The 19,090-nt window shown below is 44.8% G+C and overlaps 1 protein-coding gene across 3 annotated transcripts in view; it reads right to left on the minus strand.

The window, feature by feature from the left end:
* The window catches only part of TRPS1 (transcriptional repressor GATA binding 1), a 580,664-nt gene that overhangs the window by 326,495 nt on the left and 235,079 nt on the right, over positions 1-19,090 (minus strand). For 2 of the 3 annotated variants that reach the window (XM_086966135.1, XM_086966134.1), the window contains exon 4: positions 13,603-14,209. In XM_086966135.1, coding sequence (XP_086822261.1) covers positions 13,603-14,209 — 607 coding nt within the window. The remainder of the gene's footprint in view (positions 1-13,602; positions 14,210-19,090) is intronic. The other variant, XM_086966136.1, reaches the window with a different exon arrangement.

Genomic DNA, 19,090 nt, shown 5'->3' on the forward strand with positions numbered 1-19,090 from the left:
TCGACTTGTTTTTCGGGTTATGTCTACCAGCTGATGTGTGGAAGCAAATCCGGAAAGTCGACCACTCTGAGCTGTTTGGACATAACTGGTCACAACTTGATGGCATAGACAGACAACGAGAACCCGGACAAAAGCCTTTAAAAGCCATTTTAGACCTCCCGGATAAAATCGTGCAGAAATTAAAAACCCTGATCCCAGAAAAGAAAGTGGACTGGTCGATAGTAACGGCTTGTCGCCAGAAACCTCAGGAGGATGTATCGGAATACTTCTCCCGGTTTGAAACGGTGTTCTCCGATTACAGCGGCCAGGACCTGACCACTGCAACCGGACACCATCTGTTTGTCCAGAATTACGTTAAGGGCTTATCACCGGAGGTCTCGCAGAAACTGCAGGCCAGTGAAAGTAGTTGGGCAGCCTCCAAACCTACGGCTATCCTCCAGATGGCCCAATATTATGAACATCAGAAAAACGAAAACGATAGAACCACAGAGAGGAAGAAGAAAGAATTAAAAGAGAGGGTGATGATAGCTCAACTGCAAGGGGTGACTCTGGGACGAGACCAATACCGAGGAAACCATCAGATGAATGTCCCTAAAACGGCACCTCCCAAAGACCGTGCTTCAACTCCCCACATTGGACGTACAGACATTAGAGAGGACCAGTGTGCTTTCTGTAAAGGATCGGGCCACTGGAAATCTCAGTGCCCGGTTCTTTTGGAACTCACCAGAAATAGAGATCCTAGAGATTCAGCAAACGAACCAAGAAATAGGGGACCACAGCGAGGGCCCCCAAACAACGCAACTAATGATAGATCCAGTAGACCAAACACATTTGATCGACCCCGACAGAACCAATGCCAGCAATCTGACTACGATGACGTTCATGACTTCGCATAGGACTGCCTAGGGCAAGGGAGGGATCCAGTCGAGCTCCATGTTGACCAGCAAGGCCCTTATGTCACTGCTAAGGTCTTGGGTACAAAGTCACCATTCCTGGTAGACACTGGCGCAACACGTAGTGCGTTATCTAAACGACTGATTCCAAGGGCACCCTTGTCTGGCTTACTAATAACATCGACAGGTTTCGATGGGACGCCCTCCACTAACCCTTTGTCCGCCCCAATCCTCTTTGACTTAGAAAACAACACCACTGACACCACATTTTTGCTCTCCTCCAATAGCCCTGACGCAATTATGGGACTCGACTTATTGAAACACTTCCGAGCGACGATTAGATGTTCTCAAGATGGAGTCCGAGTCTTCCTTTACGACAATCCTGTTCTGCTTAGACATTGCCCCCCCAGACACATGTTTTCCATCACCGACGCTGACACTTCCCTGCTTGACACTCTGCCTCCGTATCTGTGGGCCAAAACGGATTCGGATGTAGGGCGCATGATGATTGACCCAGTGCACATCACTGTTCGACCGGATGCAACACTCCCAAAACTTCCACAATATCGGATATCGCCCGAAGGCGAGAAGGCATTGGTAGAAATCATCCAATCACTGATAGACGCAGGAGTGGTAGAGGAAGTAGTTAGCAACGTTTGCAACAGCCCAATCTTGCCCATCATTAAGAAACAGGGAGAAGGAGATGAGAAAGCATACCGCTTCATCATTGACCTTCGAGAGATCAACAAAGTGGTGGTGCCCCAGTACCCTGTGGTCTCGGACATTACCACCATCCTGACTTTGATTCCCTCCACCGCCACCACCTTCACTGTCATTGACCTCAAAAACGCATTCTTTTCCATCCCCATCCACCCAGACAGCCGATATCTCTTCGGTTTCACCCTAAAAGCCCGCTCATATAGGTTCTGCCGAGCACCCCAGGGCTACACAGAAAGCCCTAGCATCTACAGCCAGGCCCTCAAGAGACAACTGGATCAAGTCCAGTTACCCGATGGAGTGGTATTAGTGCAATATGTCGATGACATCCTCTTGGCAGCCGACACCACTCCACTAGCCGTCACAGCCACCATTCAACTCCTGCATTTCCTTGCAGAAAATGGCCACAAGGTCTCTAAGAAGAAGCTGCAATTCTGCCAACCCCAGGTCACTTACCTAGGCCACCTTTTGTCCAAAGACGGAAGGAAACTGACTCCTGACCGGATCCAAGCCATTCTCGACACCCCCGTCCCTAAGACCCAGAAACAGGTCCGCTCCCTACTAGGCCTCACCTCCTTCTGCCGACAGTGGTTGCCCAACTTTAGTCTTGTAGTAAAACCACTGCTTTCATTGTTAGCAAAGGACATCCCTCTCCCACTCCCTTGGACCCCTGAGTGTCAGACTTCTTTCATGCAACTACGAGATGCCCTCTGCTCGGCCCCTGTGTTGGGTACCCCCGACTACACAAAGCCCTTCTCCCTTTACACCCATGAAAAAGGGGGGTGCGCTTTATCTGTCCTGACCCAGTCCATCGGCTCAAAGCAACGACCATGCGCTTACTTCTCAGCCACTCTTGACCCTGTAGCCAGAGCCCTGCCTGCTTGCCTTCGAGCCGTAGCTGCTGCTGCAATCTCTATCCGACAGAGTGAGGGGATCGTGCTCTCGAATTCCCTCACAGTACTGGTACCCCATGCGGTTGACACCCTCCTAAACCAAACCAAAACGCAACACCTGACGAGTGCACGACTGACAGGATACGAACTGACTCTGCTCGCACCCCACATCACTCTGAAGAGATGCACCACACTGAACCCAGCAACCCTGCTGCCCTTACCAGAAAACGATCCTAATGCGCACCCTGTACATGACTGTGTGACCCTCACAGACGAACAGACTAGAAGTAGGGTTGACCTCAGAGACACGGCTTTCCCTGACCCCGACGGAGAGCTGTGGGTGGACGGTTCTTGCATCAAACTCCCCGATGGCACCACTTCAGCTGCCTATGCAGTCACCACAGCTCGAACTGTAGTCGAGACAGCCCGCATAGCGCAACGATCTGCCCAGGCAGCGGAACTGATTGCCCTGACACGAGCCTGTATCCTAGCAACAGGAACCACAGCAAACATTTACACCGACAGCCAGTATGCCTTCGGGGTGGTTCACCATTTTGGGCTCCTTTGGAGGGAGAGGGGATTCTTGACCTCACACGGCACCCCCATTTTGCACGGGGACCTAGTCTCCGCCTTGATCGAAGCCGTCCTTCTCCCCAAAAGGCTTGCAGTCATCAAATGCCAGGCACACAAAAAGGTGACAGACATTATCGGACAGGGAAATGCACTAGCCGACCTCACCGCCCGAGCGACAGCCGAAAATAGGACGACAACACGCATGTACGTGACCAGGTCGCAAGCAGAAAAATGGTCTGACGCTAGGGACACTATCAGAGACATTCAAATGGCTAGCACACAACACGAACTGGCTGAATGGACACGGGTGGGATTGAAAGATGAAGAAGGCTGCTGGCGGACAAAAGACACCAACAAATGGTTATTACCTGACTCATACCTGATTCCCATACTGACTATGGCACATTCCCCTGCCCACATAGGATCAGCCCCCATGATTGAACTTGTCTCCAGAGTTTGGCACAATGATAAGATCACAGAGTCCGCCAAACGCCTGGTCCAACAATGTTTGATATGCCTGCAACACAACCCCGGGAAAGGAACTGTAGTACCCCGGGGAGGGTTCGGGGTCCCGAATCACCCATTTGAAGTCCTGCAGATGGACTACATCCAACTAGACAGATGTCAAGGCCTGAAATATGTACTTGTGGTGGTATGCGCATTTAGCAAATGGGTGGAAGCATATCCAACCCGTGACAACACTGCGATGGCCACAGCAAAGGTACTGTTAAAGGAGTTTTTCTCCCGTTACGGCCTTTGTCGAATTTTGTGGAGCGACAATGGCCCCCACTTCGTAGCCGAAGTTATCCAACTCATTTTGAAGGGGTTGGGTGTAAAACAAAAGTTCCACGCAGTCTTCCACCCCCAATCTGCTGGACTAGTTGAACGACATAACGCCACACTGAAACTAAAATTGGCCAAAATAGTGGCTACCACAGGACTGAAATGGCCAGACGCACTCCCCCTGGCGTTGCTTTCAATGCGTTCCACCCCCACCAAACACCACTTAACGCCATACGAGGTTGTTTTCGGCCGACCTATGAATGTCTGGTCTGCGCCGAAACCAACTTGCATTCATGACGTCCCGGACGTCCTAATGTCTGATTACTTATGTCAGTTGACTAAAACGCTGTCTGTTATCCATCAACAGGTGCTGCATGCCATCCCTGACACTTCCAGGGGTCCCGGACACACCATTCAGCCTGGGGATTTCGTTCTAATCCGGAATTTTCAGCGTGCCAAGAGTCTGGAACCCCGGTGGACGGGCCCCTGGCAAGTCCTCATCACCACCCGAACAGCACTACGGGTGGAGGGAAAACGCAACTGGCTGCATGCACACCACTGTAAGAAGATCTCCCCGACCCTGACCTCGACCGAAAACATCGACAACCAAGAAGAGCTCCTGAACAAAGACCGACCATCGCTAACCTGCTATCCTGATACCGACACACTTGAACTTTCAAAATTCTCTGATCCCACAGTGCCATCGAAAGAAGGGTATTTCCTACGTCGAAAGGAGGGAGTCTCGGCTAAGTAGACCACGGACTGAGTTAAATCTCAGAACGGTGACCTAAACACTACCAAAGGTTACCCGGAGAGAAGCAAAACAAAGTCTGTGGTTCTGCCCGCTACCGAGCCCCTTGAAGATGATGGAAGCGCCAGATAAGAAGATGATGGAAGCGCCAAATAAGAAGATGATGAAGGAAACAGGAAATACCCACCGCAGAAACCCAAAGGCAGACAGACTCCATAGCCCAAAGACTATTGCGCTCTTCATCACAATCCTCTTCTGCTTTCTCCTCATGACCACACTTTGGATTGTGGAAGAAAATGCACCTGCTCACGAAACATTCCTGACCACTGTCCAGCCTACCACCATGAAGGAACATTATCTGATTTCGCTCTCTCCCCAACTCAGAGAGAGGCGAAGGGAATTTTGGAATAACTCCTTCGTGCAACTACTTCACCAGCACAACCTTGCCACCAACGCCACCAACTGTTGGATCTGTGGGTTGCTACCCCACGCCACTGGACATTCGATACCATTCATCCCTTCACCTTTCTCAGTTCACGGCTCCTGTCTTGCCTGGCTGATGCTTCTGCAAGAAAGCTTTAAGGACAATGCCACCTCCAGCAAAACGGTAACGCATTTCTACCACGGTGTCTGGCGGAACAGAACGAAGACACACTTCTGCCCGCAGACCAGCAACAACACAATCCACTTGGACATCCCTGCTAAAGAACAAGTTGAAATGCAAGTGTTCAATAATCCAACCAGAACCACCTTCTCCTACCTGCGAAAACGAACGGCTGCCACTCTGACTGTGGCCCTGTCAGTCATCAACGTCACCGGCCACATGTGCCTGGAAGGGCTTGGGACTCAGTTGGTGGGCCACAGTGCCTGCCGGTTTTCTAGAACTCTGGACTCTGCCGACCCACCTTCCTTTGTGGCATCTCCAAACATGTATTTCGTCTGCGGCACGAAGGCTTACACCTGGCTCCCCAAAGGCTGGGGGGGCACTTGTTTCATTTCCTTCATCCTGCCTCCGACTTATGTGGCACCAGCAAATCATCACAGACAAAAACGAGCCAAGGACATCGAACAAGCCGATTCAACAGGAGCGCAATTCATCGATGCTATGAAAGGACTGGTCCCCCTCTGGGGCCCGATGGCAAACAGCCGTGCCATCCGACATCTGACCCAAGCAGTTGAGACAACAATGAACATCACGGCTGGTATCCTTGCTAACAACACCGCTGAACTTCAAGCGGTCCGCCTGGTGGCCCTCCAGAACCGCCTTGTCCTGGATGTGGTTCTTGCGGACCGTGGTGGAGCATGCCGCATTATTGGGTCCAGCTGCTGTACGTACATACCGGACAACTCACCCTCAGTGTACAAGGCCATCGAACATCTTCATAGACTCTCTTCAGAAGTCCACCAAGAACAAGAAGAATGGTCGCTGGGTGGGTGGTTCTGGAGCACCGTTAAAAACTGGGGCTGGAGACTATTCACCATTATCCTGATTCCTGTGGTTGTACTATGCGGTTTATGTTTAGGAATTCAATGTCTACCACCCCTGTGTACATTATGTGTAAATTGTATTTGTCCTAAGACTGTGGACTTTGAGAACGAACGTATGAGAGCAATATATGATGCCGAGGTTAGGAATTTGATGAAGATTGACATTGAGTAAGCAAGTTGGCTAAGATATGTTGAAAAGGGAGGACTGTTAAAGATTAGACTGCGAAACGTCAACATTATCGGCGCCATCTTGCCCCCTTTTCCAGGCCCATTCGTGCGCGTAAGCGGCAGCCATTTTGAGCACCATGGCCTCCCTGCCCCTCACTAATAGCCAGCGCGTCTCTCTCTCTCTTAACCTCGCAAGCATTCCCCCGCACGCTGACAACCCCCGCTCTCTCATGCCTTGGGTCATAAACCCCTCTCCAGCGCAGCTTCACCACGGAATCCCATCCTGTTCCCAGCGCGACACCTCCCTTCATTCCTTTCATGGCCTCAAACCCTTTTGATGCAAACCCCCTTTTCCTGTGTCCCCGTTTGTCTTCCTCGTTCCCAGGCCGCCACCTGACCCTGCGGATACTGTTTATTACCCCATACAGTAGGAAGCTTCCCCTCCCCATCAAAAGACCCCCGAACCGATCAAAGCCCCCACCCCATGAGATCCGATCAACCCCATGCATTCCGTGAATCGGCGGAATGCCCTGCTGTGCGACGACCATCACCTGTTGTGACCAGGGTGGGGAATCCAACTGTAAATGTGTGTGGGAACGGGTCTGAAGGGGAGATTCCGAGGATGTTCTTTCAAGTTCTAAATTATTGCGAGAATGTGTTATGTGCAATAAAGGTCGTAAACTCTAGTATAAGAGGCCCGGCCTCAGAGATGTGGTTAGAGCACCTCGTGACGATACTTGCTGTCTGAATTGAAGTGTTCTCCTCCGGAGAGAATAAAATCCTCGTTTCCCGCCTTCCAGTCTCCAGCGCCTGCTTCTTCATTGATTAATATTGGTGGGTCATAGAGGCGATACCGCCGGGCAACATAAAAGGGTCTTTGGTTACCGGTTGTCTTTGGAACCCTTTTTAACACTTGTATAGCGCACTACTCACCCGCAAGGGTCTCAAGGCACTTGTACGAATACCGCTGTGGAACCCATCCTGGCTTTCCCTGTGAGACGTCCACTCCTGGGCAACCCCAAGGTGGAGGCCAGGCATCCTTGGCGTTGTGGGGGCCGTTGTGGAGATTAAGCAAAGCTATTGCCCAGAGTTGCACTCCATGATTGGAAGAGGCACCAAGGCGAGAATTATCAGGTCCATGGAATTTTGAGCCCAAGACCCACTGAGGCAGGGAATTGAACCCTGGTCCCGGGCTAGACCTCTGCATCAGGGTCTGCAGCTCTAATCATTGAGCCACACTTCTCCACTGAACGATATGCAAGGCATTCTTCTTAGGATGGTGAATGTCATCAATGTTACAGCGGTATATGTGTTCATTGCATCCCAAATGGCTGCCCCAATACTCTTATGATGATGGAAAATCGACCATACTTTTAGGCCTAACTTCATAGTAAGTGCCATTTACTTTCACGTAATTTCACTAATCCTGATAGTGTTAAATATGGTACATTTTTGTATGGAATTTACATTAATTATGGTATTCCTTCATAACTCTTTACCATATATGTGTCTAAAATGTTCTGGATTCAGACCGATTGTGTTATAATAATCTTGGCAATTAAACAGAGGTTTCAACCATATGCATTTATTTTATTCATATTGTTGCATAAACAATCTATTTCTATGCATATTGAATAACAAGTTCTCTTATTTTACAATTAAGTGGTACTGTATTTAAAGACATGTACTGCATTTACAGACCTTGGAGGGATAAGAGCCTTAGTAAACCATGGAGGCACGTGAACTCATGACCCACAAATCACAGCAGATGTCAGTGGCAAGTACTTCCTTTACTGAGCTCTCTTCCCTGCTTACAGACACCATCTATGACATCAACACATTTTTCAGAGAACATGACACTAACCTAAAGGTGAAAAGCTGACCCTTGCACACCGCACCAACTACAATACCGACAACAAATGCTAAGCTGCCTGCCACCAACAGGCACATACTTAGAGAAAAGAATTCCTACCTTTGACTACAATACAAAATCATGCATATAACTGCAGCCATTGCACACAAGCTCCACGCTGCCTGACAACAATAGGCCGTTCAAACGCGTACAAAGCACTAGAAGGCCAAACACCCGCCTGGTGCAGACTTGTAATACCGCCGTCTATGGCAGAACAGAGCCCCTATTGAATAGCACCGCTATATTTATAATGAAACAAGGACATTATCAGCAATTTGAAGAATAATGCTTGCCATATGTGAAGACCGAAGACGAAAAATCCGAAGAACACCGTCTTGTTTAAAGAAAGTCTATACTGCTGGACTCCCCCGTCTTACTAATGTGCCCCTTAATTAAAAACCGATGTACCTTTTTTATTTGATCCAGTTACTTCATGCAATGCTTGAGTGCACACCACACACAATCACTGCCATGTCATACTGCTCATACGAAGGCATCTCTCACTATTCCTTTATACCTGTGATCCTGCAGAGGGGACTAGAAATCAAGAAAAAACCTGCACTGCCTTTCACAGATTCAGGCCTATGCAAAAACGCAGGTATATTTGTTTAGTTCTATGGTTTGAAATCAAAATTTTTGCACTTACTAAGTCTACATTTATAAATGCGGACGCATTTGTTAATGGGCCATTTGATATCACAATTGTTTAAAAACTTAGCAAAGATAGGGCTGTGGCTAAAGTATACGCTGTCAGACCCTTTGGAAACAGGTTCTCATGGTGCCATCATGTATTAAGTTGTATATATCCCCAGAATTGTGTAATTTTCCGCCATTAGGGCTTAAACCTATCACATTGTTCTATTCCATCGTAAAAATGTAAACAGTATTGAGGTAAGGAACTATACTAACCGTTTTACTATGCAAATACTGTAACATGAACTTTATGTGCACCAGCGTAGGCTACATTAAGAGTAACTGCCCTGTACATCTGTGTCCGAAAGTCACCAAAGCAGAAAAAAAATATATACTAGAAAATTTGTCAATAAAACATCTAAGGATTCTAGAATAACTGCAATTTGCATGCCCTAAAAGAGGCACTGGAATGATGTGCCACTGGAATTATGGGGCAAGACAAGAACACATTTTGAAGGCCATTATTTGGCATTATTATTTAGTTATGATGCCGCTGTGAGACACTCAGGTATTGATAAAAAATTGATCCTGACACTTTAAGAAACTGAGTTTTTAAGCATCAATACACATTCAGAAGATTCTATCTAAAATGTTATTCTCAATAAGTGATTTAATTAATTTTCATTTTAAGTGGGGTATTTATACAGTGCACACAAAACTCAGTGGGGCTGTGGACAAATTGAAAGAGTCCGAAATAAGAGTCGAGTAGAAGCTGACAGAATGTACGTGGGACCAGGAGTACACGGTCTCTGGGGGGCGAGGCAGAAGGAGACTAACATGGAGGGAAGGATACAAGGGTGAGTCAGACTGCACTTGAACATAAAAAGAAGGCACATTTTTTGTTTTTTCCTGAAGCTCTAGCTAGAGGATGGAAAGCTGAAGTGAGAGGTAGCTCATTCTTCCTAGCATGGAAATAAAATCTTTCATACTATTTCTTTTCGTACCCAGCTGCATGCTTTGAAGAGACCTCCAGAGACATGGATTTTGTCAACAGTTTGTGTCAAAGGTATACTGTGATGCATTCAGCAGAACTTCTGCCTACATATGGAGTGGGTATCTCAGAGCCGCCCTTTTTAGAAATAAAACAACACTGTGGAAAAGTATTGCCCATAATAATTATGTAAGTGTCTTATAAAGGTGCACTTTAAGAGATGCGACTTCACACAGATGCACAACGATTGGATCTTTCCTAGAAACAATACAGGAATAATAGCTGCTTTGAAAATACTGTGACCAGGCCCTGAATTGCCAACAGCAGTAACACATAGCATTTCACGGAAAAGAAAGAATCACTCTACCAATTTCGCCAATTCAAGCATTAGGTGTTTTAACCTCATTAGGGAAGAAACCTTTTAAAGTATAGGTAAAGCGCACAAAGGCGCAGGGCTAGTGCCTTCCCAGATAAGGATACTATTGTCATACAGTCTTCTTCAGAGAAAACTTCAGTCTTATTGAGTGTTGTCTCACTCTACTCAACCTACCTACCAAGGGACAGTCGTTACCTATACTATTTTGTTAACTACTTAATACTGGGGCTAAATACTTTCTATGCTGTGTGGATGCACACTACGATTTCAGCCGTACTGCTGAGTCGGTTGGCATCTTTGAGATTAAACACTCAGAGTGCAACACTTCTATTCTGAGATGCAATGCCTTTATGGCTCGCCACAAAAGAAGAGCTGGCATGGGTGTCACTGGCAATCACATCGGGTAACCCATGCAGATTTGGTTGTTTAGAATACAAACATCTAACTATGACTACCAATAGCATTCTGTTGTTAAACAAGTTGCATTTTTAAATCATTACTGACTTTTTTAAACTGCTTGCTAATTTTTCTTACTTCTAAACACTTCCTCCTACAAAATACACACACCATTTTCTGCATGGTCACGCAGAGGGTTGTGTGTACTTTTTATTATGAGAGTGCAGCCTCACATAGAACTTCTTGCATGGCCCATTAAAGTTGCTTATGCAGTCTCATAATTTTTTGTGCAACATTTGTTTGTCTTTCCTATTCTGGGGTATGCATTTGTTGCAGGATAGAGCTGTGATACTTGCGTTGTACTTGCAACATTCCTTCCATTACATTTTCACATTTGATGGTCAGTTGTGTCACGGACAACAGTAGTACAAAATACACGGAATAATCGTGGTTTTAGCATACCGTTGCACACTAATTGACTCAAGTCCATTACTGCTACTAGTGAAAACATTAGTTTAGTGGAAATTATAAAATCCAGAACAAGGGTTATATGTTTGAGATCATTACTTTTTATAAATGTTGATTTTATGTTTTATTGTGCATACTTAAGGCATGTTTTAGATGTGAAATATCAAATACGGATTTTCACACAAATGAGCACTATTTAACCCCTTAGGCGCGGCCGTGATTCTGTGCCTGTGCGGCACATTCCGATCGCAGGTGCGGTCATGACGGCCGGGAGCCGTCATCAGCACACAAGCACCGTGTGCCATGACGGCTCCCGGCCGTCATCGGCATGGATGGGGTTAAACATTTACAGAAAACCAATACAGTTCAACAATTTCTACAGGAGTAAATTAGAAAAAGCAGAAGTATAAAATAGTAAACGATTTTCATCATCAATGATTAACCATCATGATGCTTTCTTGTAAATGGTGAACTGGTTTTTGTACATTTTTGCGAAAAATATTTTAAAACACGTGTACTAGTCAATTCAGCGACAGTGTGGGAATTATTATACATTTAGACTGTCCGTATGTTGCTTAACTGTTCAAGATTCAAGGAGACAAAAACATAGTGTATGGGTATTGTAAAATTGATAATGGATAAATGGTTTTGGTATAGCTTCTTTAAAGTTTAAAACTTTTTAAAATATATTTATATTATCATGCAGAATTAAAAACACTTGTCAAGAGGTCCCTAAACGCAGATGATCAAAGGATACTTCATTGGACTGCATAATTTGTATCTTTGAGGATGATCAGTATTTGGCATGTAATAAATATTAGTGTTTGCTCTTACATCATAAAGATGCAGTGATTTAGTCAGGTTTTGTGGAATGATTTGTGAGTCATTATATTATGATATATCGATAGGTCTCTTTCATAAGGGTACCCTTTAAGATGCTAACTAATCAATACTTCACAAATTTCATTCATGTAATTTTGTTTGCATGCCATATTTGCCCCCACATATACTCTATTACTAATAAACATCGTTTTTTTAAAACCTTATAAAACAATTTATGAAAAGTCATAAACCTAAAATGTCATTACACATATATAGATATGGTAAAAATAAGTAGAATTCAAATTTGACCTTGAATAGCAACACTTGCAAAAGGTTTCTTATATGAAGTTAGTTTATTTTACCACTCTAGTAATAATAGGAATAACATGGAAGACAAAACATTCCTCTCAATTAAATATTGAGAGATGCTAAAGTTTCCTGATGTTCGATGCTCTTTGCAAATACTGAGTGAGAATAGGTTCATGAGATTTGTAGGAAAAGTTGAAGAGTTTATGCTTCATACTATATAGTTATTCAGCATGTGTTTCAAACATTTTTATCTGACACACCTGTAAGATGGGTACATGTACAAAAAGTAACAAAGCTCCATAAAATACAGTTCCACAATAGCATAGGGTTCTTATATGTGTTCTGTTACTTAGGCTTGCTCTGCTAGCCCACATATCTTAGTGCTCACTATTTGAGCCACAAGCTGAATTAGCAGAAAGTAAATTGATATTTTCCTCTGAAAATGAAAAATACTTGGACTTTATGAAATAATAGATATTGGCCAAATATGTAGCAGTATGTGAGCGATAGTATGCGTAATAAGATACAGGAGAGTGGCTAAGAATTTTGAAAGTCTCGCAAGCGTGGTACTGGATTTGGAAGGCAGCAGACCTTCAGCATAAGGGCAGTACTGTGCTGCACACTGTGTCCTTGGGAAAAAAGGAATATTAGCATTTCAGTTAATCACATTGCAGTGTCAAACTGTAGCATTACACCTGTTTCTCCAAGAGCCAGTGCCTTAAGAGACATCTGCTGTGCAGCCGATTTAATTTCACAGCCATCACATGACCTTGTTTGATCAATCAGATTACTCAATTTTTCTCACGTGACATTATAACTCCCAGCATTTCTTTGCATGCCATCTGTCATAACTGTGATGACAATCCTGATGCAGTCAATTGTTCTCTGAACCTGATGTAGAAAAGAACTGTTTGCAAGATGAGAATCAAATTGCTACACTATATCAAAACAGACCAGTATATTCTTATTCACCTGTTTGTTTCTGGCAGGGATGAGAAACAACAAACATTGTAATAAGTAAGAGTATTTTGTACCATTCTCCTACAAAGCCCCTTAATGCTAGCATTCTTATTATGTATCTTGCACCACACTACTGTAGAACATAGCAGCAATTCAGATATTTTAGTGCAGCAGATGTGTAGCCTTCTGGGACTGAAAGCAATTCAAGTACACAAGGATCCTCATTATTTTGCTTAACCAGCAGGCAAAATTAAACGGGATTTAACCATGACTAACATTTTGTTGGTAGAGTATGAACAGCTTCCACAGAGTCATGCACAAAAATTACAATGTATATTTACACTCATTATTTTCACATCCTTATTCATCCTGAACAGTCGCTTTACCATATAAAGTGCAGAAAAAACAATTTTATGTGCTATACCCTTTATGAACAAAAGAGTTTTTATAATACAAGAAAAACTCCTACCCGCAGGAGCGACTGGGACTCATCTTTTGATTTCTCTCCAGACGCAGAAAACTGTGGGGTAAGTGATCCAGATTTTTCCCCTCCACCTCCTCCTTCTCCAGGTGACACCCCTTGAAGGAATCCCTTGGCCTCAACTGCTAAGCCATACACTGGCCGGGCCAGATGGGCAGCCTCTACATTTGGACTTTCCCTCGAAGGCTTTGGCTGCTCTTGGTTAACAGACACAGTGGTCAGAAGACCCAAGCCCACCTGTGTGTATGAGGGGCTCCCTCTCATGATATCGGCTCCTCTCCAGGACACACTCCGGATGTCATCGCCAGAGCTGTCGGACCAAACTTTCTCCCTGAGGACTTCTTTTTCTTCCTGTTTTTCTTTCTTGATCGTTGTTTCAGAGATGGCTTCTCCTGTTTTAGAATCCAAATTGACCAGACTATACACCTTCAGGTCAGATTTTGACTCTTCCTTGACAAGAACGGTGCCATGACACTCCCCTCCATTGGGGAGATCAGACTCCTGGCAATGCACGGTGTTGAAGTGCTCCAGCAAGGACTGTGTATCTAAAGCTGTAAAACTGCACTGGCGACATTTGTAGCAGTTGTGCGCTCGCCTAAAAAATAAGGGGGAAAAAGGGACATTTAAATACATTTATCTTTGTTTTCTATGTCTAGCAAGTCAATACATTCCTAGCTGATAAACACTAGAACGTTTAAGCAGTGGACGAATGAGCTACCACACTATCAGGTAGAAATCTACACATCGAGATTTTCAAACAGTGTTCAGTTTTTCCAAAACCTTATCTGATACTCTACAGACCGACCATCAATACAAATCTAAAGACATTGTTCATTATATTTGTGATGTCAATGCTAACAGTAAATGTCTTTCATAGGCAACTGTAACAAGTTGCACTTTTTGATACCAATACTGTTACAATACCATGGGTTCAGGAGTCCTCTTTTTGACCACCCTACAACTAAAACACCATGGATGTTTCACACCAAAAGTCTGAACCAAACCAAAAGTCAATTGTGCAGGAATGCATATCAGTATTTCTCATACATCTTTTTAAATGTTCTCAGATAAGAAATAAGCACTAAACCTACAGCACACATGATAAAAAAAACCCTAGCATTAGGTGGCATTCTATCAAAAGAGACACATGAATATGTTTGCTGACAGTGTCACAGAAAATTGCTCCTTCTGGTTATTCAGGCAACTGATAAGCATTACAGTTTCAATTATTGGAATATGAAGCCCTTTGTTAGAGGGTACCACCAGCAAAGTCAAGCATATTGATGCCAATTCCACATGCCGTAAAATAAGCAAATGACACATGCTGCAGGTTCACCAAAGTATTACTGTTTGATTATTTCTATATTCATAAATGGGCAGGAGAAAAAATAACCTCAGTGTTGTAACTTGATGTTTAACAGTTTTCCATGTTGCCAAATGGTATGAACCCTCCACCCCTCCCCTTTCCCGCAAAGTGCTGTTACCCTAGGTGGAAAGCTCGAGAGGAGCTCACCATAGAACGTTGAGTGTGGAGGCGATCGTGCCGAGGCCGGAACCTAATAAACCTGCTCTTCTTCTACATGCGTGTGAGCAGTTATTTATGAGCAGTTCTAACAAAGTAGCGACGAGGGTGGGATACGAACCCACGCGTGCAAAGCACAATGGATTAGCAACATTATTGGTTTCCCAAGATGGATTGGTTGGTTGAAAGTACAGTGAAAGAGTGTGTTTCCTGTGGGATGAGTGACAAATCAAAAGTGGTACAGAAAGCACCCCTTATCCCGGTGGTGGTACCGTCCAAACCGTGGGATAAGCTTGGCCTAGATATCATAGGTCCCCTGAATCATCTAAGCATTTCCCAGAGATTTATGTTTGTACTTATTGATTATCATTCCCATTGGATTACTACTAAACTGGTGCCCTCAATAACCACTGCAATCCTAATTGAGTTCCTTAAAGAAATATTTTCAAAAGAAGGAGTACCTAGTACCCTCGTAACGGACAATGGTGCTCAAATTACATCAGAGTCGATGAGAGAATTCTTAGAGGGTTTAGCCATTTCGCATGTGAAGACACCCTTCTACTGTCCCAAGGCCAACGGGATGGTGGAAAGAGCTAATAGAATGTTAAAAAATACTATCCAGATGGCCGTCACTATGCATGAACCAATTGAGGAAGCAATCAGGAAAACATTATGGTCATATCACTCTTCCCCGAATGCTGTGACTGGAGTGTCTCCTTTTGTGTCCCTCAAGGGGAGAAACCCAGGATCCAAACTCACCCCCAACTGGCTCAATGGGGGCAATCCGGTATGGGTGGACAGAGATTCTACTATGAGAAAGGTGGTTCAACACCAAGCGGAGTACAAAACTAGATATGACCAGAAATGGGGAAACTCCAGTAGGAGATTTCATGAGGGACAGTGGGTGGTGATCAAAAAACCTGGTATTGGGCGTGCCAAGGTCTCCTCCTTCTCCAAACCATCGAGAATCAAGAGGGTAGGCAGGAACTCTGTCGTTTTGGAGGACGGCAGCACTTGGAGCATGGACAATGCTAGTAGTTACCCCAATGTGTGTGTACCTGTACCCGATTGTGATGAAAATCCAGAGGATATACCATCCAGTGACCGTTTGCCCAGAGACTCAAGAGTACGCCGGCCGCCGCGGTGGCAGGAGGACTATGTAAAATAGTATTGGTGTAAATAGAAGCCTCCACCGGAGGAAATGTATGCTGTAACTTTCTTTTGTTTCCTGACAGAGGGAGATGTGTTGTAACTTGATGTTTAACAGTTTTCCATGTTGCCAAATGGTATGAACCCTCCACCCCTCCCCTGTCCCGCAAAGTGCTGTTACCCTAGGTCGAACGCTCGAGAGGAGCTCACCATAGAACGTTGAGTGTGGAGGCGATCGTGCCGAGGCCAGAACCTAATAAACCTGCTCTTCTTCTACATGCGTGTGAGCAGTTATTTATGAGCAGTTCTAACACTCAGTTTAGCCAGTTGTACTTTACAAATTGTGAAATCACAGAAAAATGTTTAGTCCATCTTACATTTATGCATAGCTGATACCATAAGCAGCACAGTTTTGATCAAACCAAACAAGAAGCAAAGCCCACACGCAGACAGCAAAACAGTTGGCATAAATGCAGCATCTAGAATTTAAAGAGTCCATCTGTTGATTACTGTCAGAAATGGGGTTACTAATTTAGAACGGAAATCACATCAACTCAATAACCCAATCTGGTTAGGTCATTACACTGTTCTGAGTGAATGGTTGCTAAACGCTTCATAGCTATAGCACACACAGCAGGCAATCCTTGGAGAAGTGCATGGCAAGAATCAAGCAGTTGCAATACTATTCAAGTACCGAACACAGCAAAATTAAATTCCCAATCCAATTTAACAAAATAGAGAAGATGTTAATAAGCAAAAGTACACCAAGATCATCAAAATCGATAAGGTGAACTGTTCATATACATTGTTATAGTATTAAAGTAAAATGCGCCTAGAAAAAGTCAAGCACTACGTAGAAACAACAGTTTCTGTTGACCTGAGATCTGGGCACAATTTCAGGCCAACTGCGATGGAGCAAAGGTTAGATTCCCTGTGCAGGTTGCCTTCGATAAACGTTTTACCATCAGATTCAGTCTCTAACTACTGGGAAAGCTTCTTTTTGCAGTTCTGCAGACACTAGCTCCTCAGGGATGCTTCTGGGCACCCGGTCACTGTCCAGCCAGGTCTCCTGCGGGGTCTAGTCTTTTCATGTCAGACATGCCATCTTGGAATCAAGAGTCTTCCTGCTTTTTTATGTCTCCAAAGTAGATAAAGAGGAGGCCAACAAGGTGACCCTTTTAGAGCAGTTCCAGTCTCTGGGTGCTAGCAAGATTCAAATGTCATCCAATCAGTCAGAAGTTAGGATTTTTCTTACAGCAAGGCCGTCTTCATCAGAATAAGTCTTCCAAGTTTCAAGAATATTCTGAGGAGGAGGTGGTGGAGCTGTCAGATGCATCCTATGCACGCACCAGTGACTGGAGAAATCCTACCAACCAATACTAACACTTTTCTTTCAATACCCCAATCTCCTTTTGCAGCAACTTCTATTTGCTTAATTTTATTGTAATTGCATTTACATAGTGCTTACTACCCCAGACGAGGCATCAAAGCGCATCATTGTTGGATTGAGAAGGATAATGGGGGAAAGAAGAGGGAAGAGTCTAGAAAGTGTTTATTGGGAGATCATAGTAGTAAGATGAGGTTTGGTATGAGTATAATGAGAGATGGAGGAGGGAGACTCTCTAGTAAATCACTGCTAAATCACTAAGGTAAATCTGCTAAATCACTAAGGTAAAGCGCACGCAGCACGCTTGTCACAGCAGCAGGAAAGGGCTTCTTTATTTGTTAGTTAAACTCGGCACTGCTAAATTACTCAGGAAACTTATTTGCTCCACTAGAGGTAACAGAAGGAGCTGTCTCCTACCGCCGCCGGAAGCGCCTGGTTATAGGGCTCCTTAACTTGATTTTACTGGCGCTGCATATTTAAAACTCGCAAAGCACTTTTTAATTCGGTGACACTCACCATTTCCTCTCGTGCCCTGGCGTGTTCCCCGGTCCACCGCTGACTATTCAGATTATGTGAAGGGATCGATCGCTCGAGCCGGAGGTGTCCCCCTCTCACTTCCGGTCACAAAGGAGGTTAGCAGTCTAGCTGCTTACCTTCACCAACATAAAAGCCCATACCATCGCATTGCATTGCTGGATGCTAAATCATTAAGGTTTTTTTTTTTTTAGGTTTTTTTAAATTTTATTTTGAAAATTTCGGATGGGTAACAAACAGTAACCCCGGGTATAAGCATCAAAGCCCCCCTCCCACCCCTCAAGGTGTGAATACATCCACTTAACATTTGTCTACTTTCCTACTACAGTTCAGGGAATACACAGCCATTTAGCCAACAACCCAGTAAGCAGGGCAGGCGGCGCATACCTCATACAGCATTGCTAAATCACTAAGGTAAAGCGCACGCAGCATGCTTGTCACAGCAGCAGGAAGCGCCTGGGAAAGGGCTTCCTTACTTGTTAGTTAAACTCGACACTGCTAAATCACTCTTGCAAATTATTTGCTCCACTAGAGGTAACAGAAGAAGCTGTCTCCTACCGCCGCCGGAAGCGCCTGGTTATAGGGCTTCTTAACTTTATTTTACTTGCACTGCATATTTTAAACTCGCAAAGCACTTTTTAATTCGGTGACACTCACCATTTCCTCTCGTGCCCTGGCGTGTTCCCCGGTCCACCGCTGACTATTCAGATTGTGTGGAAGGATCGATCGCTAGAGCCGGAAGTGTCCCGCTCTCACTTCCGGTCACAACAGAGGTTAGCAGTCTAGCTGCTCACCTTCACCAACATAAAAAGCCCATGCCTTCCTCTAAGCGCAGCGGACGCACGCAGCAGGCGTGCTGCTGGCGAGCACGTCTGTGCCCGTCC

The sequence above is a fragment of the Lissotriton vulgaris genome, chromosome 4_1 (assembly GCF_964263255.1).
Source record: "Lissotriton vulgaris chromosome 4_1, aLisVul1.2, whole genome shotgun sequence".
In the NCBI taxonomy this organism is placed as follows: Eukaryota; Metazoa; Chordata; class Amphibia; order Caudata; family Salamandridae; genus Lissotriton; species Lissotriton vulgaris.